General features: G+C 41.4%; 1 protein-coding gene across 2 annotated transcripts in view; it reads right to left on the reverse strand.

Moving 5' to 3' along the window:
* Positions 1 to 12,253, reverse strand: part of ACVR1 (activin A receptor type 1) — a 127,081-nt gene that overhangs the window by 45,829 nt on the left and 68,999 nt on the right. For both annotated transcript variants that reach the window (XM_082841842.1, XM_082841843.1), the window contains exon 3: positions 11,009 to 11,082. In XM_082841842.1, the coding sequence (XP_082697968.1) occupies positions 11,009 to 11,075 (67 nt within the window). In that variant the 5' untranslated portion in view covers positions 11,076 to 11,082. The remainder of the gene's footprint in view (positions 1 to 11,008; positions 11,083 to 12,253) is intronic.

Here is a 12,253-nt window from a genome sequence, read left to right on the forward strand (position 1 = left end):
ATCTGAGATGTGTCACGAGGCCACTGGCTGAGGAGCAACGATATCTAAACACAAACCAAGGCGAGAGCAACAGGCCAGAGTTTCCACAGACTCCCTTTTGGCTCCTGTGGCTGCAGAGCACTGACGGCCTAAAGATAACCCAAGACTCTAAGAAGGGCCACTTTTAAATAGCAGCTTGAGTACCACCAGTCATTTCAGAAGTATTTCCTTCCAGAGCCTGCTTCCATCCACATCGGCGTGCCAAGCCTGCCCAACGATGGCAAGCCCGCGGCAGAGATGAAAGCCCGGAAGGACATGGAAAGAGTCCCAAAGGGAAACAGACAGCTCCCGACATGCTGATTCTACTCTGTGCCCACATTTGGACTGCTGAGAAAGAATCATCTCGCAGAGAGCCACCTTGTAGAAGTGATCTACTGACAATCACTGGGGATTAAAGAGCACGTAGGAAGTCAAACAAGATAGTTTTCACTCAGTGCCTCCCCTCTCTAAAACCGAGGCAGGGTTCTCCATGACGGCTACTGTCTTAGGAGTGTTTTAGGAAAGCCTTTCCCTCCAGGAGAAAACATATACCTCTCAGTCTGTCTGTCGGACCCCAGTCTGGCTGAGCACGGAGAACTGGTATGGCATCCTCAGCACGTACTGCACGTATGCAAGCACTGCGGCCACCCGCTAACCACACAAGCGCCCAGTGGAACTGCTCAGAGGAGCCTGCTGCTTTTTCGTTTCCTTTTAAGCCAGGGCCAGAGTTCCCAGGATCTTCCTAAGAATCCCTGAGATCCGCTCAGCCCCTCACCTATCCACCCAGGGAGCCCACACTGTCCTAAATGGCAGTCGGCCAGGGGCCGGTGTACAAGGGACAGGTGTGCAGTGGGCTATTTTCAGTTGCTGTCTGCTCAAACGCGAGCTGCACATGCTCAGGAGGCAGGCAAGTTTGGGTTGCCTTTCAAACTCTGGGCAGCCAAGAGACATACACCTTTCACAGCTGCCCGGGCAACCAGCTGCTCGGTCCTCCTCCCAAGACGGGAGCAATGAAAACAGCGTAACCTGGCCAGCCACCGTGCCAGCAAGCAAGCTGCACCTCTCATGTCACTGCCCGGGTTATTCTGAGCTGGGCTTATTGACACTCCATGGCAACACAGGAACAAAGGACCAGCTACAGGGATTTAAATGTCTTGCAAAAGTTGCTAAGAAAGTCAGCAGCTCAGCCTTCTGTTTTCATAACGGAAATTAGTGTTAGATTATTGTCGTTCGCTGCTGCTGTTATTATTTGTGAGCTACCTGCAACAGAGGTCTTCTCTTGGAACTAAGGGTTTTGTTTTTGTTTTGTTTTTGTTTTGTTGGCCACCGTCAAGTTGCTATAGTTGGGATGCCTTTGAAAAGGCAGCACGTGGGCCTGTCTGCCCCGACCCTGCAGGGGGAGTAGTTTTTCCCGTCCCTTCAGCTCTAATCCTGCCGTAGCCCGTGATCCACTTCTACCACAAAATTCTTTCAAAGCACACAAAGCGCATCTAATGAATCTTTCAATAGTTCTCGCTGCCCTCAGGATCGAAGACAAACGCCTCATGCACAAGGCCCTGCCAGGCTAGTAGGGCCTCAAATCTCAACCCAAACGCCTTCCGGGAGGCTGCTCTGGCCATGCTGGACCACCCGGGTGGTGACCTGTATCCCCCCACTTCTCTGGGCCTGGCCCTTCCCCTGCCTAAAAAGTCCTTCTCAGTCCTTCCTTTGCTGGTCTAATGCCTGTTCATCCTCCCAAACCCTGCCTGTCCCCAATCCCAGCCTGGTGTGCCATGAAGGCCCTTCCGGCCAACACCCCTAGTGCTGTGCTGTAACCAACTAGACTGTGACTCTTTGACAGCAAAAACCCCTTCTCGGTATGTTGACATCACCAGTGCCTACCCCGTGTGCTCATGGTAATTTATCAACTGCAAGAATGTAAGATTGTCTTATCACTGATTCTCTTTTCCCAAACTTGGAATACATTCTTTGAAAGGATGATGTCCTTTCTTACCCTGTCCCCAGCCCAGATCAGTTCCTGGGTCTCTTATTACCTTTTCTGTATTATGATAATTATTTATTCATTCATTTGTCAGATATTCACTGAGCACCAAATACATGCCAGGCGCTGTTTTAGACACTAGTGAGAAAACACCACCACCAAGTCCTGGCCTCTCTCACCCTAGGCCTCACTTTGCATGGCTGACTTCTCACCACCACTCTGCTACTGCTAAGCATGGCTCTGCGGTAACGGCTCTTGAGAGCTCAGGTAACCCACGTACAGAAACACAGTAAGAAGGAAGGAGGCTCACGATGGTGTCTGACTCTGCCTCTCTCCTGAGAAAGGCTTGACTCCTATGCATGGCCAAGAGCCTTCCCTTCAGAAGACACTCTGATTAGCAACACCACTGAATTATCAAAAATCACCCTAACCCTTTGCAAAACTGACAGCGTGAAGCATATGAACTAGGACATAATGTTAAAGATAAACACTGTGTAACTCTGCATGGCATCCTGCAGCATTACATACATCACAGGAGCCAAAGGTTAAACTGGACTGTTGGGTTTTTTTTCTTTTCTCTATCTCTTCCTTATAGCTTTACTGAATGGGTGTGATTTTTTTTTCCCATTTATATTGGCTTAGTGTAAATACCAGAATTCAGAAGGTAAACAAATGCAGCAAATAAATAAAAGAGGCTACTCCCTGCTCCAAATCACCATTTGAATAAAAAATATAAGCAGAGTGGGCTTCCCTGGTGGCGCAGTGGTTGAGAGTCTGCCTGCCGATGCAGGGGACGCGGGTTCGTGCCCTGGTCCGGGAAGATCCCACATGCCGCGGAGCGGCTGGGCCCGTGAGCCATGGCCGCTGAGCCTGCGCGTCCGGAGCCTGTGCTCCGCAGCGGGAGAGGCCACAGCAGTGGGAGGCCCGCGTACCGCAAATAAAAAAAAAAAAAAAATATATATATATATATATAAAAGCAGAGGTTTTTGTTCTTGCTTTAAGGTGAATTTTACCACCCCCTTCCAAGAGGAATTTCTCCTTCTGCCTCCTATCCCTTCTCTCCTTCCCACATGCCCCCAATACACGTATCCTCAGAAAGTCCATGTTCCCCTCTAACCCGTAACAAAGAATTAGATGCAGCATTACCGTGGATCTAGGAAACACCCAGCTCTGCAGAGCTCAGATTCAGCTGATTAGAATCAGGCAGCAGCTGTTCCAGTGTTATGACCACGGCTGAGAAGGCACATATGTAAACTTCCCTCTTCCTGTCAAATCACTGGCTTGCAGAGAGAGGACGGTCAGGCTACATGAAGTCGTAAAAATAAATAAATAAATAAATTTTAAAAAGGTCTGGGCCAGCTCTGCTGGAGGCTATCTGGGTTAGCTGTCAGAGCTTTCACCTGAGGGCAGCCAGGACTTCCCGGCAGCGAGCTCTTGGGAGCAGACTGGAGGTGTCTTTCTTAAACTGTGGGTTATGACCCATTTGTGGGTAGCGAAATTGATTTAGTGGTTCAAGACAAGGTTTCTTTCTTTCTTTCTAAATGAAATAAAACTGAATAGAATAAAAAAGAGAAGAAGCAGGAGTACATTAGCATAGTAAGAGTAATCACTCTTTCATGAAATTTTCTTTTCAGATGCATGCGGGTCATACTCCAAAATGTTTCTAAATGTAGATGCACTGGGTCCAACTCTAAAATGTTTCTTACTGTGAGTCACGGTGAAAATTTTGAAGGCTTCCCTGCCCTGTGTCTTACACTATCTTGGAATCGACATGAGCTCTGAGTAATTATGACTATTTCATATAACCATTATCTATGGAAGCTTGCCTGAGGTCATGCTGGGCTACAGAGGGAAGTTCTGGAGGACAGTTGGTAATGTTTGGGAATTACAAATTAATTTTTAAAAATTTTTATTGACGTATAGTTGATTTACAACGTTGTGTTAGTTTCCAGTACCCAGCAAAGTGATTCAGTTATACATACATTATATTCTTTTTCATATTCTTTTCCATTATGGTTTATTATAGGATATTGAATATATTTCCCTGTGCTATACAGTAGGACCTTATTGTTTATCTGTTTTATATATAGTAATTTGTATCTGCTAATCCCACACTCCTAATTTATCCCTCCCTCACCCCCTTTCCCCTTTGGTAACCATAAGTTTGTTTTCTACGTCTTGAGTCTACAAATTAATTTTTAAATGTTTTGTTTTCCTTGGTGTTTACTTTTCAAGAGCAAAAGTAGCACACATTCCATCCCTACAAATCTCCTGCTTCACCAGTTTTTCCATAAAGAGGAGATGGCATCCACCCTCTCCCCCTTGAGACCCATCTTTATAAAACAGAAGCTTAGAAGCTATTGCACTGCCCACTCACTGTTGACCACAAGGAAACCATTTAATGAGCTAGGGCCTTGGATTTGTTTTCCCATCCATTCAATATTTGACTCTGATTGAATTTATTTATTTATTTATTTTTTTGCGGTACGCGGGCCTCTCACTGTTGTGGCCTCTCCCGCTGCGGAGCACAGGCTCCGGACGCGCAGGCTCAGCAGCCATGGCTCACGGGCCCAGCCGCTCCGCGGCATGTGGGATCTTCCCGGACCAGGGCACGAACCCGTGTCCCCTGCATCGGCAGGCGGACTCTCAACCACTGAGCCACCAGGGAAGCCCCTGATTGAATTTTCAGAGTCCTCTCCACACCCTACCACTAACTCCTCTCATATAAATGCACTGAATATGAACATTTTATAATGTTCACTGGGACAAAAAAAAATTGGATGTGGCTTTAGTTTAACTACCCACAGCTGAAACAAACATTCCCCAGAAAGGAAAAGCTGAAAGGAAGCTTTGTCACAGCTCACCTTGCATCAATAATATACTCATTCTGTTAGGTGAGAAAATGTGACGATAAAGAAGCAGTATCTTAAAAGTGTACAGTTTCACCTGATATTTACATTTTAGGTCCTCATAGTGGCCAATAGCTCAGTACATCTCATCTCTCTCCCCAACAAATCTCTCATATGATGATGTGTCAAAGAAAAAGATTTGATTCTGAACAAAAGGGATAAATTATAGTCATGAGAAATGAGGGCAACAAATTTAATACTGAGACATTTCTCTTACATTCATTCACCCCTTCACGAACTTCCTGAATTCTCAATAATGAGAAATTCAAAGAAAGGCTTATTCTATTCTTCACCCCCAGTGGCAAAGAGGGGCACCTTTGTGGACCCTAACAAAAAGTCTATTGAAGTGATCTGCTTCCTTCTCTCATTGGGTAATTGGGCTGGAAAGTCTGAGTAGTGATGGCTTTGGAAATACTAAAATCAAGTCAACCCAGAAAATAATTTAGTACTTAGCAATCTTCTCTAAGACAGGCCGAAATCTCTTGCAACAAAACTCTGCAAAAGTCCAGCCTTCCTTGCTGCAATAAAATCTAACTATGGCTTGCAAATTTAATAAAATGTGGGTCATCTTAGCTTTGAAATATTTTTGAAGGAGCAGTATTCCACTTTAAGTTATTTGTGTCATGGTCGTCCCTGCAAATGCTCACAGGGACAAAGGTAAAACCAAACAAGCAGGTTCTGGAACAAAAATGGACTTCTCCCGGGTGGCATAATAGCAGTATTAGAGCATGATTAGTCTTATTAATGGGAAGGAAAAGGAAGGATATACGGGTAATTAGGGCTCAAGTGCTCTTCTCTGTGAGAGCAAATAAAAATCTTCCTGCAGCTGGAGTTGTATATATAATGAACATGAAAAATGAATATTGGTATGAGAGAGAAATAAAAAACACAAACCCAGGTAAAAGGGATTCATCATTTGTTATTGGAAGCTCTCACCTCAGCCTCTCAAATGGACTGGATTGAGCTGTATTCTAGCATGTACCAGATGTAATATGAATGTGGATGTAGCTAATTTAGGGTACCAAAAAATACAAAATTCTGAAGACGACCGATAATGACTGAAACTCTTGAATACCAATCCTCAAAGTATAACACACCTTTTGTTGGCTGTATAACCTTAAGCAAGAGTTTTAACCAATTCAAAAGCACATCCCCACTAACGTATCTCATTAGGGTAATGATGAGGATTATGGGAAATAACGAACATAAAACAACATTGGGCACATATTAACCACTCAATAAATATTACCTATAAATCATCAAAGAGATAGTTCTAGTATGCAGTATTTTCCAAACTTACTGGGTCTTTTTGGCCCCAGAGCATTTAGAATTCCACAGAAATTGAGAAATGTTCTAAAGTACACACATACTAGTCAAACTCTGCCAAAAGTACTCTTTGGGACTTCTTATTTGACGTGTTGACACTGTATCTAATCAATATTTAAAAGACATCTGGGAGTAACTGGGGAGACGAAAGAAGCTTTCTGTTTGTTTGTTTTTAATAGACTAAGAGGAGTACAATACCCAACAAAATATATTAGAACAAAATCTCTATTACTTTCTTATTTATGCACCAAGAATGCCATTAGCTCCACTGAAGCCCAATTAATAAGGTGCCGTAGCTGCACTGCAAACATCAAACCTGGGTCTGTTTCCTTTTAAACTTGGTGGTCTAGGGCTTCCCTGGTGGCGCAGTGGTTAAGAATCCATGTGCCAAGGCAGGGGACACGGGTTCAAGCCCTGGTCCAGGAAGATCCCACATGCCGTGGAGCAACTAAACCCGTGCGCCCCAACTACTGAGCCTGAGCTCTAGAGCCCACATGCCACAACTACTGAAGCCCGTGTACCTAGAGCCCGTGCTCCGCAACAAGAGAAGCCACCACAATGAGAAGCCCGCACACCGCAAGGAAGAGTAGCCCCTGCTCACCGCAACTAGAGAAAGCCTGTGCACAACGATGAAGACCCAACGCAGCCAAAATAATAAATTAATTAATTAAAACAAAAAAACAAACAAAAAACTTGGTAGTTTAAAGCCCTGCACTAGACAATCTATGAGGCTAATATAAAGTTTTTAGTTATTTGCCCTGTTATTTACCTCTTTGGGTTAAGTATTTTGTACTCGACATTTGCTTTATGACTAATGTTGAGTATATTACAATTAGTTCTCAGTGTTTTTTTTAAATAAAAAATTTTCTAGTAAATATGCAAAAACAAAGAGTCTTTTCATAGAATATGCTATTGATAGTTAACTAGGAGTTGAGTCATTGAGGGAAGACAAGACTAAGGCCACCGCTATTAAGATCTGAGTACTCTAGGTTGTAGCACTCACTGGATATTGTTTTAAAAAAAAAAAAAAAGCTATCGTAACGAAAGGATGATGTGTTCTTTTCCATATCTGTAAACATCCTAGTGCTGGTGTTATATTCAATAGCAAAACCTTAGTGGCATCCATTTCCATTTCAGCCAGACTAACTTGTTTCATTACAGATCTTCACTCTGGCATTAAGAGGTCATTTGCTGGATCCTTTGGGCAGCTTAAGAGCTTAAAGCAGGAAAAAACAACCAATGGCTGGGTTGCGAACACTGTTCCATAAATGCCCTTTTCACCTCCTCTTTCCCCATTCTTTCCCACTTCCCCTTCTCTATCCGTATTACATTTCCACCTCAATTTCTCTTCCACTCTTTTTTTTTCTATCATGCCCACACCAAGAGTCCACCAGGACAGAGCACATGAAACCTGAAGGATTGTCCAACCACACAGAACTGCTACTGTACCTAGGGGAGCACACAGAATTTGGAGGGACTTCATTTCACAACATTCTTTTTTTTTTTTTAATGATCATATTATGTAGCAACTAAAAAGAGGAAAAATCCTAGCAACTTGCCTATTACGTCTCCAGACGTTGTCAAGTGTCCCTTGGGGGATAAAATTAACCCCTCAGATGAGAACTACTATTAACCCACCAAATATTCCCAGCCCATTTCTTCTTAGTAATTCTTTCAACCTAGGACCCAACCTCTCTTCTGGTTAAACACCTCCTACTCCTTTAAACTTGCCACGCAGGATCCTTATTTCATATCTTTTTGGCACTAATTAAAATGATTGCAATATTATTGGACTGTATCAATCAACACTGCTTAGAGAAGAATATAGACTATGGATACCTAAAGTGGTTGACGATAGCGTTTTTTAATAGAAACTTAATGGAAGCTGCTTTATATAATTGTAAATTTTCATAGTAGTAAAAAGGAACAGATAAAATTCACATCTTTTATTGTCTTCAAACCCCAGTGTGTACTTTACACTTAAGGCATATCTCGGCTTGTGTCAGCTGCACTTTGAGTGCTCAATATGTGGCTAGTGGCTCCCTGACTATAATACATGTCAATGAACATGGGAAGGAGGGAGGAACAGATCAAATATTATACACCTAATATATAACAAAATAGATTTCTAGTACATCAAGCACTGATTTTTCCACAGTGTTGGCTACATTAACCTATATAATATGCCTCCGTGGAAACTTATCAAGTGTATAAAACTGATCACTATACCCCCAAGAGCCTGTAAGAGGGGGATTAGTCTTACTGGCCCATCTGATCACAGCAAGGCTGAGATTCACACCGTAAGCACCACTCCTCATGGAGCAACTCTTATAAAATAAAGTGCAAACTGCTCAATGCACAATAAAATAAGAGTCTGTTTACACATCTAGAAAGATTTACACCAACATGCTAAAAGCAATCACATGTAAGTGCAGGGAATTATAGGCAACTTTTATTTTCTTTTTCTCTTGATTATCTCTTGTGGACTCCACAGAGGCAGTGCCATCCCTAAGTAGCTTTTTGCAGATGGGGAGAAAGGAGGATAGTGACAATGAGTTAGGCCCTAAAATGCCTGTGTGATCCCACACAACTAAGAGTTACCCTGTGCCCCTTCAGGTTCTCACTGGCCCACCCACTAAGCATTCATTTACATGAAAACCACTGTATAATTAATTGAACCTAATACCTAACTCTTTTATACATAAAAATACAAAGTATGTCTTATACTGTCTTAATGTATACGAAATTTTCTCAAAATATAACCACTGTGTAAATCAAGGGACAAACAGTTCTCTGTTTTGTTGGGATTCTACCAAAATCTGTTCACCAAGTCAGAAAATTCAAGCACTGCAGGCAAGATCCCTTGTGATAATTAAGTCACCGATACAATACACTAGTACCAATGTTTTCTGTTTTCTAAGACATCAAAGATTATATGTGTGTGTGTGTGTGTGTGTGTGTGTGTGTGTGTGTGTGTGTGTATAGGTATATATTTTTATACACACATTTGTTACTTCATTACATCTTCTAGTGTACTCATGCCCAACTACACTAGATTATCTTACATTTGTCTATACGTACTATTTTAATTATATGACATATTTAATTACATATTATTTTCAGAGAATTTTCTCGTCATTTCAGATAGCAAATTATATTGAATTTTTTAAATTTATGTTTATAAGAAAGGTACGGTGTATATAGGTTGCACTCCAAGAAAATCAAGGGACATTATCAAATATGTATAAAAAGGGGATGTTCACATGCAAAACAAAAAGAAGTCTAGACACAGACCTTATACCCTTCATAAAAATTATTCAATTAACAGATCACAGACCTAAATGTACAACACAACACTATAAAACTCCTATTAGATAACATAGGAGAAAACCTACATTACCTCACTGAGTATGACAATAACTTTTTTTTTTGGCAATAACTTTTTAGAGGCATGATCCATGAAAACAATAATAAGCTGGACTCCATTAAAATTAAAACTTCTGCTCTGTGAAAGATAATGTCAAAAGAATGACAAGACAAACCGCAGACTGGGAGAAAAATATATGCAAAAGACATGTCTGATCAAGGACCGTTATCCAAAATATACCAAGAACTCTGAAAACTCAACAATAAGGAAACAAAGAGCCCAAGGAAAAAATGGGCCAAAGACCTTAAAGACACCCCAGTAAAGATATACAGATGGCAAATAAGCACACGAAAAGATGCCCCACATCATACGTCATCAGGGAAATGCAAATTAAAACGATGAGACACCACCACATACCTGTAAGAATGGCCAAAATCCAGAACACTGCTAACACCACACGCTAGTGAGGACGTGGAACAACAGGAACTCTCAGACGTTGGTGGTGGGAATGCAAAACGGAACAGCCACTTTGGAAGACGGCTTAGCAGTTTCTAACAAAACTAAACATACTCTACCATACAATCCAGCAATCACAATCCTTGGTGTTTACCCAAAGGAGTTGAAAACTTATATCTACACAAAAGCCTGCACATGGATGTTTACAGCAGCTTTATTCATAATTACCAAAACTTGGAAGCAGCCAAGATGGCCTTCGGTAGGTGAATGGATAAACTGTGGTCCATCCAGACAATGAAACATTACTCAGCACTAAAAAGAAATGAACTACTGAGCCACGAAGAGACACGAAGGAACCTTAAATGTAAAATACTAAGTGAAAGAAGCCAATATGAAAAGGCTATATATACCGTCTGAATCCAACTACATGACATTCTGGAAAAGGCAAAACTATGGAGGCAGTAAAAGAATCAGTGGTTGGCAGGGGTTGCAGAGGTGGAGAGAGAGGAATAGGTGGAGCTCAGAGGATTTTCAGGGCAGTGAACTACTCTGTATGATACTATAATGATGGATACATGTCATTACACATGTCATGATAACCCACAGAAGGTACACCACCAAGAGTGAACCCTGATGTAAATTACGGGCTGGGGTGATTATGACGTGTCAATGTAGGTTCATCAATTATAACAAATGTACCACTTTGGTTGGGGGGATGTTGATAATGGGGGAGGCTATACATGTGTCGGGGCAGGGGGTATATAAGAAATCTCTGTATCGTCCTCTCAATTTTGCTGTGAACCTAAAAAACAGCTTTAAAAAAATAAAGTCTTAAAAATGGGGGGAGGGGAGGATTGCTAAATCTTATAGGATTAAGAAGAAACTAGTTTACAGTAAGCCAAACAGTACACAGTATACTGATCCTGCCCCAAGTAGTTGTGAGCCACTTACCTTCCATACTAGGGGAAGGGAAAGCAATCATCATTAGCACAGGAAGAATCATCACTCCATCTACCATTGTACAACTGTGGAGGGAAAAAAAGAGATATCAGTGAAACAACAAAATTTAACTGCAGGATGACAAATTAAATTAAGCATACCATCTTCAAACTGCCGTTCAAGGCCGTTCTTACAAATTCCCCTCACATACGTTGCCTTATTTCTTAGTACATTTAAACATATACCCTTTACATGGATCTAAATAAATCATCTTAAAGAGTTAATCAGATTTACCTCCTCCTGGTGGCCACTCTGAGGCAACGTTCCCTGAGTCTACCCACTAACAAAGAACTCAAAAGGGACATGAAAAATTCTCAGCTGTAAGGCCAGGCATTCCTAAAGGACTTTAGGTTTGAATTTTATTTTATGCCACGGAATGCAAGATTGGCACCAAGTTAAAAACTCTGAGAAGCACGAATAGACTGTTCTAACACGATGTTAAAGATTAAATGACTGAATAATCCAAACCAAATTACCATGTTTGAGCCTTCGTTCAAAAGGATTAGAGGTGAAGCAACCTACATCATCATACAGCCCCGAAAAAGAAAACGAAGAAAACAAAACACAAAACTGTAACTTATCCCTCATCAATGGTAAAGCAATGTATTCTTACATTAACCTCAAATTTAACGAAGCATAGACACAATCAAGACATGAAGAAATCATATAAAATCTTAATATATGAAACTATAACAGAGAGAAAATAAGACACTTGATATAAATTTTAAGTTGATATTGCCCTAAAACTACATTGGCAGAAGCTCAATGTTCTGAGTCAAGGGGTTACAACAAAGAACTTTTCCATCTGAATAATTCCTATAAAATTTTGGAAATATGATGAGAGTTTGGCTATACTAATTCTTTATTACAAAAAATAATTTAAAAAAATTAAACCTTGAACTAGCTGCAATTTTCTGATGGTAAAATAAAGAGAAAACCGGTGAAGTTCTTTAGTGAATAGGTTCATGTGCTATCTTACTCTTAAAGCTTCAAAGAAAAGAGCAAAAGCCCACTGCTATCTAAGCTGTTTGGAATGGACACCTTCTGACTCATCTTCTTAAAATCAGTTTTTTGGTTAGTAGTCTGGCTGTTCATTCCCCGCACCTCTATTCTATCTTACCATCCCTCACTTCAATTTGTCTACAACTGTATTTCAGACTAACCCTTCTCTAACAGCAAGGTGAGGGAAGGGAGTAA

This window comes from Leucopleurus acutus, assembly GCF_964270905.1.
Source record: "Leucopleurus acutus genome assembly, chromosome: 6".
Lineage (NCBI taxonomy): Eukaryota > Metazoa > Chordata > Mammalia > Artiodactyla > Delphinidae > Leucopleurus > Leucopleurus acutus.